This window comes from Ceratotherium simum, chromosome 14, assembly GCF_057802395.1.
Source record: "Ceratotherium simum simum isolate JZ-2026a chromosome 14, ASM5780239v1, whole genome shotgun sequence".
Taxonomy (NCBI): Eukaryota; Metazoa; Chordata; class Mammalia; order Perissodactyla; family Rhinocerotidae; genus Ceratotherium; species Ceratotherium simum.
Window position 1 is genome coordinate 24,759,274 of NC_141913.1, and position 18,362 is coordinate 24,777,635.

The 18,362-nt window shown below is 33.9% G+C and overlaps 1 protein-coding gene across 2 annotated transcripts in view; it reads right to left on the reverse strand.

Moving 5' to 3' along the window:
• Positions 1 to 18,362, reverse strand: part of NOL4 (nucleolar protein 4) — a 288,315-nt gene that overhangs the window by 254,028 nt on the left and 15,925 nt on the right. For both annotated transcript variants that reach the window (XM_087439118.1, XM_014781317.2), the window contains 3 exons: positions 9,389 to 9,500; positions 8,359 to 8,471; positions 1,813 to 1,945 (listed from right to left, as the gene is read on the reverse strand). In XM_087439118.1, the coding sequence (XP_087295244.1) occupies positions 1,813 to 1,945; positions 8,359 to 8,471; positions 9,389 to 9,500 (358 nt within the window). The remainder of the gene's footprint in view (positions 1 to 1,812; positions 1,946 to 8,358; positions 8,472 to 9,388; positions 9,501 to 18,362) is intronic.

The following is an 18,362-nucleotide window of genomic DNA, read 5'->3' on the forward strand; positions in this document are numbered from 1 at the left end:
ACGGAGGTTTTCTAAAGAGGATATTTACTCTATCATGTTTGTGTGCTGATCCTGGGGAAAACCTATGATGCAGCAGAAAGAAGAGATAATTACAAGAGAAAACTCAATGAGAAGTGTGAGGAAAAGGCATTTAACACGTAAGGGAGGGCTTAGACCTAGGTTGGAGAAGGAATAAATAGACATGTACTTATCCCTGAGGCATACATCAAAAATGATGAGAAAGTGCTTTCTCCTCCAATTAAGTAATATTTGAAGTGATTCCACTGCATTTTATTAAAATCAATATAGATTTATATCACATCAGCTGTCCCCTAGCTAAAGATCCACAAGCAGCAACTTCAATCAAGAAAAACATGAATTTGCATCATGAGAGGTATCCTCTTGGCATTTACATTCTCCAAAATGATAGACTAAAAAAGATGATGGTATAAACAGGCAAAATATGTGGACAAATATAATACATATATAAAACTGTATAAATATATACATATAACTATATATATAGTTATTCTATGATCCTGGTGCTATACAATTTCCACTAAAAAAATCAAAATCTGAAGCTGCCTACTCATATTTTAGAATAAAAAAGATAATTTATATCTAAACCAGAAGAATCTCATTCTCAGAAATTTCCCAAATAAAAGTCCTTTCCACTGCAATAGCTATTCTACTATGTTGTGAGTAAGATATGATTTTAAAATCACTGATCAATGCACTCCTCCTTCCTCATAATTCATGTCAACAAGGACACCAACATCTTTCAGACTCATCTGAAGTGTGAGAAAGAAACCTCCCTGCCTTTTTATGGATTTTTATATGCTTAAAACTAGGGATTTCTTACACTTTGACAACAGAAGCAGAACACTAATAGCAGATAGAAAAGTAGCAAGCTTTTGCAACCAGTTTTTACTATCGAGCAAGGAAAGATTTTTATTTCCCCATCAACACAGACATAGGCACAAAACTATACTACAGTCAAAAAGTTCACATAAACTTGGTTAATTACAAAAATAATAAACTAATGTTGAATAAAATTGGCCAATTTCTTTCTATTTATAACCCTTAATTTTCATCCACAATTACCCAAGTAAGGTACATTTACTTGCGTACAAAATTTTATACGTAGAAAGACAAAAATCGACAAAGACGGTTTTTAAAAATCTCTGAAAATATTAGACCTAAAGCGTTAACCACGAAGTCTACTTTCTCTGCATATCCAGTTTTCTTCCTATCAAGAACAATGGGATGATTCAGGAATCTTCAATAGACCCAATAGGAGATCATGATCTTTCTTTCCTTTATAGCTGAATAAGTGGCTCAAAATCCCAGCAAAAATCTTATCCAGCAAAATCACTCTGGTAAAACTGCTTTTATATCAATTTTTTGTAGCTAGAATTTTGTCTTTTAGTAAAAGAAAAACATCTAAATTACTCTCTTGATCATATTTAAACTCTTAATTCAGTCAGAAGAATGATGGCCCAAGAAACCAAAGCTAGAAAACATTATCACAGAAACCCAAACTACATTGATACCAAGCATTTTAAGTTCAGGGAGCAAAACATGGGCAAGCTTGGATTTTTATAACTGACATTTGTTTATAAATCAGTCTATTACCATAGTTTTGAGCAAAGTATTTTAATCCAAAAATAATGAAGTGGATAATGTAACCTGAGTACACAGAAAAAATCACCATAGAAACAGATAAAAATTGACACCAGAGTAAGAGGTGGTGGTTGTTTTAATAAATTCTGACTCGGATTTTTGTTGTTTTGTTTTGTTTATTTGTTTGTTTGTTCAATTTGAAAGGCTTACCATCTTGTTGTCCAGGAAGAGCCTGGGGACTCTGCATTCTTTCCTCCAGATTGGAGCTAAGATCAGAGTTCACAGCTGACATCCGTGTGGAATCGCTCATATCAAATTCATCACTTTCTATTGAACTTTCATCCTGAAAATGGTTTTAAAATATCATCAAGCATCATAAAATATAATACATTCAAATAGTGACCATTTTATCTATAGGGTCAATTGGAGTTTAGCCAGTAAGGAAGCTTTTACAGAACTGAGTAAAATGTTCCACATTAATAGATACTCAAAATAACACGTAATGGAATAATGTCTCTCTTTAAGGAATTTCAAGACTTGTAGATTCAAACAAGGTTATCTATGTATAGGCAGCTTTAAAAGGTAAAATAATATCTTTAGGGAGGATGTAGTTGGGGAAGTACCCTGGAAATGAAAAGAATGGACTTTTTTTTTTTTTTTACTTGTAAAAACTTCCTAAAAGAGTCAATCACAAAACATAGCTTAAAAAGAAATATATATTTTGATCCTAAAAATAAATGACCTAATAAAATATTATAAGCAAAAATCTTAGAATGCAATAAGAAAAGCTTAATCAAAAATTTTCATTGGCAAATAGGACAGATCCTAATAATAAAACTTACATCACTAGATTCAAAGTCCACATTTGTTGCAGAGCAAGGTAATCTTAGCACATCCTTTCTTTCCTTACAAGTGAATGTAAATTGCACTGCTACTGCAAAAAGGAGTTCTAAGTACAAGCGTGCAAGATCCACTTACCAAAAACCAGTTCACCAAATGGATAAATTACCAAAAGGCCAATTTGCCAAATGGCTAATTCATCAAAACCTGTCTAATATCAGCTTAAACCAAATCTAAGATATTTTGCTGTAGGCATTTCATTGAAGCAAACTCCATTCGCAGAACTGATTTTCAGACAAATGGTGTACTTATATAGGCAAGAAGTCCTGAGAAACTTGTGTAAAATATTGTAAATATTTAATTGAAATCACCAGGTTTAGTCAAAACCATTTAATTTGTAAATGTTTGATCTGCGAGTTTAACATTAATATAATAATTAGCAGTGGCAGTGGTAGTAGTGCCATTATTTATGTTGCAGACACTGTTCTTTATTCGTTCACTCACTTCATCTTCATCTCAATCTATGAGTGAGGTACTAGGATTCATCCAATTTTACCAATTGAGAAATTGAAGCACAGCGCAGTTAAATGATTTATCCCACTATTATACACCAGAACTGGGATTTATATGAAGTCACCTAGGCTTGAGAAAATAGCTGTTCATTAATTCAGAAGGAAATGCCACCCTGCGAAGCCTCTGGGCAATCAGCCACACAGACTTCTCCCAGCGGCATGCCCTCTCACGGTACATTATGTATTCTCCAATTCTAAATTCTAAGAAAATCCGAGGCATCTGAAAAAAATATATATGTTAAAAAGAGAAAAAACAAATAACAGAATTCAATGTGCACATTAATATTATCAATGTGTACCCTATACCTAATTACATACATATGCACACATAGTTGGATGACATAGATATCCATTATATACACTATATATAGTGTCTGTGACATCATAGTATTTTAGTGCACTTTCTCTAGAGCCAGACTGCCTCGTTCAGATCCATGCTCTGTCACTTGACAGATGTGTTACCTTAAGCAAGTTACCTAACCTTTCTGTGTCTCAATTTCCTCATCTATATAATAGGAATAATAATAATACCAGTCTCATGGGGCTCTATAAGGATTGAGGGGGTATAATATATTTAAAGTAGTTAGAACAATATTAGATACATAATAAGCACCAAACTGTTTGATACTGCTATGTAGAATATATAACAAATTCTACAGTATATAATAAGGTTCATATTTATTATATTATATGAAACATACAAAAATAAATTTAAATAGAATGGTAAAGATGACCAATGTGTGTTTATAAAGTAGCTCTGTATTCTACATAAACACCATCTTTATAATAAGCATTTATTATATGTACTACAAATAGCTAACTATATGTAATCGAGTAAAATAGCATTTCCATAGTACGTGTGTGTGTATATATATATGTATATTAATATTTATATATAACCATCTGAGATATATACATATGTGTGTGTGTGTTTGTGTGTAAAACATACGTGTACGTGATAATATGTGTGTGTGTGTTTAAGGAAAAGCTAGATACAAAGAGTCAGGTCACAGTCTCTGTTCCATGGAATGGTTATGTAAGCTGTTATAGCACATTATGGATCATCAATACACATTTTATCTCCACTCTTGTCAGCATAATTTTTAAGAAATGTGGACAAGAAATTAAAATGGTTATGTAACCAAATGTAGTTGTTCTGTATTTCTTTTGTATTTTATTTTTTAAAAATCACCATTTTAAAGTATTTATCATCACAAGTGGCTGATTGATTGTGACTATTTTAAATATTTTCCTCCATGATTTCCTATGAAATATAATTCACTTTTCACAATTCTACTCCTTATTAGAATATGAATTATCCAATTGCTTACATTTATAAAGGGCTTTACTGAAATTAAGTTCATGTATTCATTCCGTAAGTTCCATTCTAATTATTAACTGATTAATTATCTTTTAATAAAAAATGGTGAAAGTGTATAAAATATAATATTGTAATTTTTTATTATCAACATAGAGATAATGCTAATCCCTCTAGGAAGAAATTACTGAAGATTTCTGAGGGTAGAGAATCAGAAGACTTGATTGATATGATATTAAGTATTTTATTCATGTTCATCTTTAGGTCATTCATCTAAATCCTTCCCCCTGTGAGTATTTTTTTTCATATGACAACCAGGAAAAGAATCTCCACATCCTACAATGTAAACTTATTCCTTATGTTACTAACATCTCATGATAATGAAAGCCATGGCCAACAAACATAGAATTCTGCTTCCTTGAAATTTAATTTTTAAAAATTAGAACAAATATTTTACTGTAAAAAATAATTTTCTTCCCAGTCTTTTTCCTTTTAAAAATGGCACTTATTACCACTGCACTGCTTGTCAGGCCATGCTGTGGCGGCGTCCTGTATAAAGTGGAGGAAGATGGGCACAGATGTTAGCCCAGGGCCAGTCTCCTTCAGCAAAATGAGGAGGATTGGCATGGATGTTAGCTCAGGGCTGATCTTCCTCACACACACAAAAAAATGGCACTTATTATTTCCCTTTTTACAATGGCATTTAGTCATTTTTTTAAACTTTAGTATTGAGATTTTATTTCTATTTTGAGAAGTTGCTTGAAATTCAGATTCCTGACCTGTTCCATATTTCATTTTAGTTTTCAAGTTCCAGATTTTACCTCTAAAGAGTCTCTACCATATATCTCCTGATTTCCATTGCTATTGTCCTGATTGGTTCAAGATCTCATTTTCCCAAATCCTGAATGACATAATAACAGTCTCCTAGTTATCCACCCACCTCCAATTTCTTCCCATCAGTCCTGTTCATCAACTACTGCCAAATTAATCTTCCCATTCCAGGACATGCCGCTTCTCTGCTCATACATTTGCAGCTATATCCAAGTCAATCCAAGTCTATCAAGTAATGTGTAAGCTACTGAGTCAAACATTTAGGGATTTCCCATAAGACTGCTTGAATACCACCCCCACCAATCTTATCTTTGTCCTGTTTTTCACTTACCTTATGCTCAAATAAACTTAAAACCTGTATTATTAGCATTTCTATGAAATGGACCACCTCAAACCTTAGTGTGCATGAGCATAGATCTTGTTAAAAATGCAGATCACCAGGTCCCACACATCGGATCTAGAATTAGAATGTTGGGGTGGGAGTCCTTCACCATGCTGTTCAGTAAGCTCCACGCATGTCTCTAATGCTGGTTATTCAGCCAGTGGCCTTCAAGAAAACCTTCTGCAATGATGAAATGTTTCTCTAACATTCCCTATTCAGTAAGATGACTACCAGCTGTACTCGGCTATTGAGCACTTGAAATGTGGTTAGTGCGACTGAAGAACTGAAAATTTAATTTTAGTCAATTTGAATTAAATTTCAATTAAATTTAAATATCTACATGTAGCTAGTGGCTACTATATTGGACAGTGCAAATTCGACAATTCCTCACTATTGGACCTTGAAAATATTTTCAGTCATTCACTATTAGCAACGCAGTAAACATCCTAATACATAAATTGTTTCATACATCACATACCTTAGTATAAATTTCTGGTCAAAGCATATAAATAACTTTTAAAAGTTTATAATAATTATTGCCAAACTCTCTTGCAGAAAGTCTGTGCCACTTTTTTTTTTTTTTTGTGAGGAAGATCAGCCCTGAGCTAACATACATGCCAATCCTCCTCTTTTTGCTGAGGAAGACCGGCCCTGGGCTAACATCTGTGCCTATCTTCCTCCACTTTATATGGGACGCCGCCACAGCATGGCCTGACAAGCAGTGCATCGGTGCGCACCCGAGATCCGAACCCGGGCCGCCAGCAGCGCAGTGCCCGTACTTAACGGCTATGCCACGGGGCTGGCCCAAGTTTGTTCCACTTTAAATGCTCATCAACAGTTTATAAGGTCAGTTGATCTTACGTTGGATACAATATTTTGTAATCCTAAAAAGATTCTCATTCCTGGCCTTCTTTATTTCTCTTAATAGCATTTAGCATCTTCTTATATACACACTTTCATTATTTACTTCCCTTATTGTCTGTTTCCCCACAGTGGAAGATAAGCTTAATAAAGGCAAGATTTTTGTCAATTTATTCACTGTTTATCTCCATTATCTATGAGAGTGCCAGTTACATAGATGGTACTCAATAAATATTGGTTGAACTAATTGAATTAACACATTAAAATTCAAATATAACAATTTGAATTCCTAATTGCAAAGGAATATCTTACTTGAATTCCATTTCAACATGACTTCCTTTACTTAATCACTTTCCTATCTTTCAATAGTCACAATTTCTAAAATTCTGTAAATAATCTAAGTAGTCATTTATCTGAATATGTTTAAGGCAGTGTACATCCAATTTTAGTGTTTTCAAAATGTCAGGATAAGTGTTATTTTCCTAATCCAGCTATATATTTTAAAGGACCTATTTCCTTTGCGTGAAATACTTATGATTTTTTAGAAGCCAGAAGGATTCAGCATATGTGGGCTATATTGTTGGCACAAAGTCAATCTTCTTACTTTTTGGCCTAGAAATAAACATATCAACATCTAAATGAGCTTCCTACAAATAATTTGACAGCTCTAACTAGTTTATGAGGTTTTGTAAAACTTTTCTTCATTTACGTAATGAATCAGGGGAAAAATTTTTTCATTCTCAGGAACGGATAGACACTAATATTTTCTAATTGTCTTTCATGTCTTTAACCCAACAATTTTATTACTACTTATTTAATCATTTACATGTAGCCATCTGGTAATATGGAATCTGATACTGCCGCTGCACTAACACAGATCTTCTTATAGAGTCTAATAAAGTCTTTTGAGATAAAACAACTTTATAAATATAGTTTTGAGATTAAACCTGCTCAAATAAAGAGAGAAACAAAAAATTTGTTTTATAAAGTTAGCTCAACAAAGTAATTTTAAAAGAATTTAATAATACTTCACCAATAATACTATATTTGAAAAATAAATATTTAACCACATTTCCTGTTCTAGAGAAATTTCAAGAAAGAGAGGAGTTATTAGCCTGAGAAACTATTCCTAATATAGGTAATCTGAATGTGTCTATCAATTAACGTCTACTAACTCATTAACAAGGATTTACTAAACTCCTGTTGTTATAAGCCTTTGGGAGAATATACGCAGGATACATATATAACTTGGTCCCTGCCTTTGAGATAATTCAACCAAACTGGGGAGTTAATTAGCATCTTAGAGAAAAATATTCAACAAATGTGCATTTTGTGTCTAATACATACCAGCAAGCACACTGACAGATTCTTATTATAAAAATTAAATAGAATAATTTGAAACATCAAAAAACCTCTAATTAAGAAGAATCACCACAAATTGTCTCTAGAAAATGCAGAGAAGTAGACAAATATACAGAATAATGGTTAACTGAAAAATAACCTTAAAATATACACAAGATTTGGATGGTGGAGAAATGATTATACTTGAAATACCTATTAAATGGACTTTTCTGATTTCTAGGCAAAGTAGCCTTAATACCAAAGGCTTGGATACTTTCCTTGGATACTCTCTCATTTGGCATACTTTCCTCTGAACTATTTCTAGCACTTCACCAAAGCTAGCTCAATGGTGGTCAATTAAGGAAAATGAATCTTTCCTCGGAATGAACAAATTCCCACATAGCACTAAGACAGATGTGTTAAGGCATGGAATCTCTATCAAAGACTAGAAGTTTCTGTCTGTTTCTCCATCTGTGCAATCCTGGTGACACCCCTTTCATTAAAATATAAATTACCGTCTTCAAAATGCCGTCATGCTTAATACAATAGTCATGGTTATCAGACTGCACTGCGACTCGTAAGTGATACAGACGTAGATGTTTCCATTTTACCTCATCTTGCTGTGAGTTCAGCAGCTGCAGTTTCATGTGTTTCATATAGGCCATGGTAATCGGCATGTTGTAGTCAATCATGCTGGTCACCAAAGTGGGAGGTTTTCCATTATCTGTAATAAAACATTTTTAATGGGTAATGAAAGTGATACTGCAGTCTACCTGTAATTTCAGAATGATCCAATTTGTTCAAACTGAAATAAGATTCTAGATGCTGAGTGTTTAGGAAATTGGTAACATTATAGATGGATTGTAGAAAAAAATAACTGGTAAGATTATACAGAGGTATATTGGGACGAATTAGCCCTACGGAAAAATCAGTTATTTCTAACTACAGGGGAGCTTTTTGCTATCACGGTAACAGTGAGTGAGGCTGATACAGTGATTAAACACAATTATTTGTAGTTTTGTATTTTTCTCCCTTGCTGCACACTTACTTTCTATAAATACCATTTGAGTGCAAAAGGAAATTTGCTCTTTTTTTTTTCTTTTTATGTCATGCCAGTCTACTCATCCTCCAACAAATGGGAATGCGATAGCCTAAATGTGTCTTTGAGATTAATTTAATCTCTGAGAGAAATTCATAGATGAGGAAAATAATCTAGATAATTCTCAATGAAAGGTAAAGCCAAATAGTAATTTTTATGTGAAAATTTCAGTGAGGGAACTCCATACTACTATTCATCACTTTCAGATATAAGAAACTGGTAGATTTAAAAGGACACTTGATAGAACATCAATTTCCTCACTGAATATATCTAAAATACCATGAAATACACACGATAAAGGAAAATTAAAACATTATTACAAGAAAAAAAGTTATTTGCCATAGTTGAAACTTTCTTCTGAGCATGGACACTGAATTACTCTGTAAGTGGATATTCAAAATTCACTGCCTCCTACTTGAATAAATGAGATGATCTGACTTGTTGAACTGTTTCAGTCTACCGCATTCTTATAAAAATGTGAGATATAAATTGCCATTATGAATAAAATTACTTTAAATCTCACTATTTGACACTGCAGCTACCTTTATGATCTGTTCCATCTGGGTTTAAATGCATTCTTTTCTGGCACTCTGAGCAGCTCATTAGAAATCGTGTCACCGCTTCTCTTGGTAGGAAGGCATAGCTCTCTGAAATCTGAAATGATTCACAAAATAGAGGTGTTATTACAGAAGCTGACTGAGCATGATTCAACAGAAATGATCATTGTATTTCCAAATAAGACGCATTATTCCATAATGGCAGGAAGCACAATGAAAGCATGCATTGCATACCATGCATCATTTCAAGAAATATCTATCCAACTTGATTGCGTGTCTGTTAATAAGAGCTAATACTGTGATGTGGAGAAAAAAATCAACCACATCTGGATGGATATCTGTTTATATTTCTGCATTTCTTTTAGGAAAAGTAATCACAGTGTACAGATAGTCTAGTAAATTTTCCTTATTAAAAATTGCCAACATTGTTTTTTAAACTTACTGCTAGCATCATAAAAATTTTATCCAAATTACACATATTTTTTAAAATTTAGCCCCAAGTAGAAACAAACTTTGGATTTTGCATTAATGAGAATTTTTCATTATTGCTTTTCCAAAAAATTTTAAGTGAAAATAAAAGATAATTCTAAGAGAACTCATGTATATATTTACTGCAGTGAATCATCCCTTCCACAGAAAATGACACACTGGAAATGCATTTTGGCCACTTATTTCATTCATTGTATGTCAGTTTTTCATAATTTATATCCATAATAGCTCACTTGTCAGAGCAAGCTTTCCCCGTACCCTATACAGAGCTTCTCCTTTCAGAACCATGATCTAGAATCAAGTTAGAAGTCAATACCCCTGTCAGTGATACTTTAAATATTAACTTTTCAAAAACCAGGGTATTTCTCTCATCAAAGTTAATAATTTCAGAAATGAAACTGATAGATTGTTAAATATCTCTAAATAAAAGCTGACACTGACTCAGACAGTGCTGCTAAAAAGTCTGATGCAGGGCATTAGTTTTCCACCACAGCACTAACACTGGTACATGAAATATAAGGAGAATAAATGAGTTGTAAATTAGACATAAATGCCACAGACAATTTCTCAGGTGTGTGCATGGCCATTATGAACACTATGCATTTTAAGTTTGTAGAAAAGAAAGAAACTAAGCACCTAGTGTATAACTGAGTACAAAGCTACACCAATCCTTTAATGATGATGGGGTCAACTTTTGCTGACCCATGCCGTAGAAGGAGCACAGCACTGAGGAAACCCACATGCTAAGATCCAAAACTGTAAAGCATATTTTCCCCCCAATTTAATATTAAAATTGGTTTACATGGAGCCAGCCCTGATGGCCTAGTGGTTAAAGTTCGGTGCTCACTGCTTCAGCGGCCTGGGTTCACTTCCTGGGCGTGGAACCACACCACTCATCTGTCAGTTGTCATGCTGTGGTGGCAGCTCACATAGAAGAACTAGAACGACTTACAACTAGGATATAGAACCATGCACTGGGGCTTTGGAGAGGAAAAACAAAATTCAGTTTGCATCCCTTAGCCTATCCTAGTGACTCTGAGGGAAAAGAAACCAAAAGGATACCAAAGAGAAGGAACAAGTCTACAACTAAAATCTACCACGGATGATCCACATACAGGTGATGAAAATTTAACTCTACTAGGATTTGAAGCATGAAATTCTGATTTTTATTTATTTTTTTTTGCTTAGGAAGATTTGCCCTGAGCTAACATCTGTTGCCAATCTTCCTACTTTTTCCTTGAGGAAGATTAGCTCTCAGCTAACATCTGTGCCAGTCTTCCTCTACTTTGTATGTGGGTCACTGCCACAGCATAGCTGACGAGTGGTGGTTTGTGCCCAGGATCTGAACTCATGAACCTGGGCCACCGAAGTGGAATGCGCCGAACTTATGCCACGGGGCCAGCCCCTGAAATTCTTATTTTTAATATAACTATCATTTGTAAATTAAGATGTTGTCCAGCTTTAAAAAAAATACTTTCTCATACTATACAAAGAATTGTGGGAGAAAAACAGAAAAATTTGTATTTCATCAAACTATTTTATATTAGTTATTAAATAAGGAAATATGTACTATATACAATTTAAATTCTCATTCACTTTCTCTTATGCTCTTTCTCTCTCTATACACACACACACACACGCACACACAATTTGATTCCTATTCATTTTTTTACAGAGGGAACTAACACCTTCACCTGATCTATTTATCTGATTAGAGATCATTTTTTTCTGACTCTCTGAAAACCATTTTTAAAATAATTCAGAAGTAAAAAAAGTGTATGATGCATGCCCAGTCCTGATATTTTTTTTCCTTAACTCACATGGAAATATAGTCCATTGGAACTAATGTGGCTGACCAGTAAATTCATTAACAAATAGGATTTGAGAAGGATGCTCCATTGATTTTCATTCAGGATTTCTATTAAATCTTTTCTCTACTTATATAAAAGAGCATTGTGTTACTTCTGTGGCCCTGATGCTCACCACAATCTGCCCTTTTCTCAATGCTAATAAAGCACTTGTGTAGGAATCTCTTCTAGACAGATTTATTATTGACCTGACTCAATTGTATTACTTGTCCTAGCACTATTTAGCTCCAAATAAATTTTTCTTGGAATCATTATTAACCATATTACATTTCTTTTATAGTTTTACTCTGAAAAACAAGTACTTGTAATGGTTACAAATACGTTTGTTTTCATGTGTGCGTGAAAAAAATATAAAGTCCCATTTTGTATCTTAGAAAAGATTTTTTAGGAAGTATTTTATCACATTATTCTCTGTGGTGTTATTCTGGCATAGCCTTGGTGTGTCACTCTGTGTGACATAAGTGGGTAAAAGCACTCATTTGGGGGGACTTTTCTTGGTGTTCAGACATTTTATGAGGAGAAGTGCCGAGGCATCCCACTCTCCTCAGATCTTTTCTTCCCCATCTCGTGCTCACTGGGGCTCGGGGACCCCGGCATCCTCTTAGGCACAGGAGGAAGAGAGCCTCAGAACAGGCTCTCCAAGTCTCATACTCATCTCTGAAACAATATTTCTCCTGCCATGGAGGTGAAGAGGGAAAATCATTCCTTTTTCCTTATCTAGAATCTTTCCTCCCAGGCCTCTTTGAAATTAGGAGTTCTATGCAATCTTCTTTGCTGAGGTTCTCAGAAGATTTTAAAAAATGAAGAAACGTCCTTAAAAAGTTCTTAAATTAGGGCATCTTTGAACACTTACATTTCACAGTTAAATCCCTGTGATGAAATTCTGTCTTTTGCTCCTGCCAGTACTCTTTGGTAACCCTGTTCAGAGATAACACTAAAAGCCTATGTGAAGCCTCTTTTGAACTTGAGGCCTGGGCTAGATGCCTCTATGGCCCCCGTACTAATGAAAGGCCCTGTTTCCGTGAACGTTTGAGATGCTAAATCAACTTTAAATAGATGTTCATCAATGGTGATAAAGCTCAGAGACGTGTTCTTCTTGGCTCTCCCTTCATCAAAGCCCTAACATCCTTTATGCAATATGTAACAGCAGTTGCAAATAAAACCTAGAAGTAAGGACCAGAAATTGAAAAATATTTTGATTCAGATACTTGAAATACCATTCTACTAGCACTAAAATTAATTAGATAAAATGCTATAGTCATTCATATATGTCTATTTCCTTGACCTACTTTTCAAATCTAATCACTTCTCTATTTCTAGGATAGAAATTAGACTTTGAATATACAGTACAGAACATTTTTTAGAATACTGGTAAGGATAATACTTCACTTGAAAATGTATTCTTAGAAATACCTTTATATATGGGAAAGATAGAGAGTATTTCCTTTTGCTTATGGACACAGAAACACTGCATCTTATTAGTAATAAGAAGCAAAAAATAACATGAATGGGTTAGTCTTGCTCCCTCTGAACTAAACACTAAAAAGACAACTGCCACTTGACAAGCCACATATACTGCTTACAACAGAAATAAGCATGCAAAGAAAGATAGAACGTAGCCATAATAAACCATACAAACTAATGACCTAACATTATTTATCAGGTAAATAATCTGAGGCATCTCTTTATTAGAAATGTTATTTTCTATAAATCTAGACTTTTTTCTTTGCATTTATATAATGCTTTATACTTTCCATTGGGTTTCTGCAGCCATTATTTTAGACAGTGGCTAAAACAGATTTTACGATAACGTTTTGATAAATGGATCAACTGGTCTAAGAGATGAAATGAATTGCCATTGTTACACAGTAGAGGGCAGAGCAAAGAGCTGGAGCGCAAACCTGGATCTCCCAAATCCTGGTCTATTTCTCTAAGTTGAATGCACCATGGTGGGCTTATCCAACAGACAAATGCTTAGGGTCCAAGGAAAGCAGGAACATCCAAATAGATTTTTTAAAATTTTGTATTTAAAAAAAACCCCAAAGTATCAAAGTGTTACAACAGGACAAAGTCAGCACTTGTGAAACTTCCTTAAAATTGAGCTATGGCTGAAGATTTGTTGTTGTTGTTGTCGTTATCTTTTAACTTTGAATTAACTAGGGTTGAGGGGTGGCGATGTTGTGGCATGACAATTTTTTCACTACTTACCACTTCTAAAGACTTTTTTTTAATTGAAGTATAGTTGACATACAACACTATGTTATTCTCAGGTGTGTAACATAGTAACTCAACATTTATACACATTATGAAATGATCACCTCAATAAGTCTAGTAACAATCTGTCACCATACAAAGTTATTACAATATTATTGACTATATTCCCTATGCTGTATATTATATCACTGTGACTTATTTATTTTATAACTGGAAGTCTGTGTCTCTTAATCTCCTTCACCTATTTCATCCAACCCCCCAGGCCCCACCCCGCTGTTAACCACCAGATGTTCTCTGTTCTCTGTATCTATGATTCTGTTTCTGTATTGTTTTGTTTGTTCACTTGTTTTGTTTTTCGGATTCCACATATAAGTGAAATCATATGGTATGTGTCTTTCTCTGTCAGACTTATTTCACTTAGCATAACACCCTCTAGGTCCATCCATGTTGACACAAATGGCAAGATTTCATTCCTTTTTTATGGCTGAGTAATATTCTACTATATATATATACCACATCTTCTTTATTTATTCATCCGTTGATTGACACTTAGGTTGCTTCCATATCTTAGCTATTGTAAATAATGCTGCAATGAACATAGGGGTCCACATATCTTTTCCAATTAGTGTTTCTGTTTTCTTCAGGTAAATACCCAGAAGTGGGATTGCTGGATCATGTGGTAGCTCTATTTTTAATTTTTTGAGGAATATCCATTCTGTTTTCCATAGTAGCTGCACCAATTCACATTCCCACCATCAGCACACGAGAGTTCCCTTTCTCCACATCTTTGCTAACACTTGTTATTTGTTGTGTTTTTGATGATCACCATTCTGACAGGTATGCGGTGATACTTCATTGTGGTTTTGATTTGCATTTCCCTGATGATTAGTGATATTGAGCATCTTTTTATGTACCTATTGGCCATCTGTATATCTTCTTTGGAAAAATGTCTATTCAGTCTAAAGATCATAATTTATCTGTGTATTGGACAACATTGATATTGTTTCAATGAAAATATTACATTCTAAGTCCATTAAGACTGGAATTAATCAGTAATGCAGAAAATAATAAATCAACTTATTATCATAAATTAGAAGTACAAATGACCTCTCCCATCAAAAAAATATGGTAATACTTTTACATAACAATAATTGAACTGCAGCATGCTTTGATGGACTAAACAATAAAATCGGCGTTTACGGCAAAGATAGTATGACGTTAGTAATCTAGTGACAAACTGATCCACGTGAAGAAGGCCTAATGATCAAGTCCCATAAGGGGCTCTGCTACTGATCTTCCACGTGTGGGTTAAAAAAAAAAAAAACTATTGAGAACACACTTCTGAAAAGTTTACTGACAAATATTATAATTGAAAGGAGGATGAGCATTTTACCTTGCCAATGTTCTTGGCTTTCTGAAGAAAGAACAAACAGTACTTTTTAAAAACCCTACAACTATAAAGCCAAATTCTGGCAGTTCTCAAGTGCCACTCACCTTCCCCTCAACACAGCTCAGTTATGGTAAAAATGTCAGTTATCCAAAAGAACTGAAGTAAAAAGTCAACCATAGTTAAATTAATTTGCAGATCTCATCTTGTGCATTTGGTAATATATGATTCCTGAAGTTTTCTTATATTTGCTTTTGAATAGCAGAGTTTTATCTTCAGAAATAAATCTTTCCTACTTGGATTTGAATACACGGAGTAATATAAAGTTTAAAAGAAATTAAAAAGTTAATCAAAACAATGTAATAAGAAATTGTTTTGCTGTACTTTTTCAGACTGTGTCTCTCAATTACATGATGCAAGTTTATCTCATTAACTCAAGCCATAAAGTTTGGTTAATTGACAGCAAAATTGACAACAGAGAATTTTAAAACAGGGCTATTTGTCCTATGTCTTTCTTCATCAGTCCCAAGCATCCTTCCTGTCTAATTTTAACTGTTTAATTTCTGAGCATTTTCAATAGAAAGGCACTCTAAATTTACTCAGCTTGTACATAAACCTGCACTTCTCTGGTTCCTGAAATGATAGAGAATCAACAATTCTCGAAATTAAGATGCTCATAAATTATATGACAACTATTACTTGCTTTGGATATTTTACACAGAAGAAAATGCTTCCTAAACAATATATGTATGCTTAAGTTTTCCATTAATTGAATGCTTAATAAATGGATTACGCTAAGTAAGGATTACATGGATTTTATCATTTAATCCTCACAGCAACACCACGAATAGATTTCTATCATCACCATTATCATCTCTGTTTAACAGATGCAGAAAGTATGCTTCCGAGAGGTTGTGTAATTTGTCAAATGAGTAGAAGAGACAGGGCTCATGTCATATTCTGGTTTCAGAGCCTATCCCTTTATTCGCCATATTTTATAGCGTCTCCTGATTACCAGCATTAAAAGAGAAAGACAGAGAGACTGTCTCATCCATAAAGGGTTGGAATATTAACCTCACAGCATAGGTTAATTATGCTAAGATGTTTATAATGTTCCCTGGTGTGAGGTTCTTTGTAAGTATAAAATGCTCTAACCGGTGTGTGGTGACCCTTCTGAATACAAGAGGCAGTCAAGCAGATTACAAAGTTCCACAAGAAACACGTCAGACGGTGCAGCAACAATACAGAGCTCCACCTGGAGGAAATAAACAGGCCATCTGTTTTGTTCCAGCAGAACTGATGGCTAACGTGATGGCTTTGCGACAACACCATAGTATTTTAACAGCCAGGAACTAAATGCACAGGACTTCCGCTTCTAATGGAATGTACAAGAAGGAGTATATGTAGCCTATTTCTAAGTGAGTAAGACTTCTAATTGCTAAAAGAAATTCACCAGTAGAGAAGCCATTCTTGGTTTAAGATTTGAACCTACCGCATGAGCCGAAATAGAGACATCACGTGACACTGGTGACTCCTGAGCATTAGCAATCACTTAGCAATCACTTTTTAAAGCAAAACACAACAGAAAAGCTAAAGTCAAAAGATTTATCAACCAAAATCATTGAAATTCATTATACGTTACATTACTGCACAGCTTGATGCTTTGGGATGTAGGGTGCTCCATTTCAGATAATGGGTGTTAGGGCAAAATAAAATTGGTCTGATCACACTACTCTTTAAATTACTGTCTCCACCTTTGCTTTATAAAATGAATTTAGACGATAGCAATAATACCTTTTTTAACTGGAATAATAACATTAAAATCAGGTTTTTTTTTGCCAAATATCATGCAGTACACTCATGGAAGAATTTGCCCTTGGAGCCAAATTTTTGACATTTTCTCTTATGAACACTTTTGATATTATGAAATAAGAAATTAGAAATAATCTCCTAGTGAAATTTGTTTATTTTACCATATTTAGTATTGTGATATTTAATATAATAATAACTGGATAATGAAGCTATAGGAAATTTATTTTTAAAAACCTTTATTTATTCAACAACTATCGAGTGCATAGGCACCATCATTATCCCTAAATACTGTTAAAAGTTTGAAAAACAAAATTTATTTAAAAAATTAAAAATTTTGTTAGAATTAAAATATAATTGAACAGAGCCTATACATTCAAATGTTATTAAAGACCCCATATGTCCTGATTCATAAATACAGAGCACACCATAGTCCAGAAAGACTCCTATCTGAGGAAGGGAAGTCTTACTTCTGGGCAACATCTCCAATTCAACAAGAGCCATGCTACCTTTATCTGGTTTACACATTGTATATCATTGAATATATTTGAAGGGAGGAAATGAGGAGATTTTATATATGTATTAGGAGAAATTAAGAAATATTACATATATGTTTTACAACACATCTAGAAAAATATATATAAATTTGCAAACACTGTAACATTTGGCCCAGACATTTTTCTAGATGTATTACAAAAGTGAAATGTCCAGCTAATGGTTTGCCCTTATATTTATATGGGTTCTCTTTTACCCATTTCATGTATGAGAAAAGATGAGCAGTGAACATCATTTTTCTTCTACAGAGTAAATTATTAATTTGTGGAGGTGCATACAGAAACAGTCGTGCAAAGATGAAGACATTTTTAAACTAAACACTTATTTATTCAACAAATATCTATTGAAAGCATAGACACTAAAATTATTCCTGAATACTGCTAGATATGGTTCTATACCACTAATGTGACTAGATACATCAAACTATTAGAATAACTTATTGGTAATTGTTTGATTAATTTGAAGTGACTCTGAAAAGTACTTTGATCAGGACTCAACATAAATACTCTTACGTGAAAAGCGCATTCATAGTAATATCAATTAGACAAAAAGCCAGACGTTTGGCCTGCCTAATCAAATCTACATTCACTCCAGACCTCAGCAATTTTTGCTTCAGAACTCCAACTACTACTTCAGA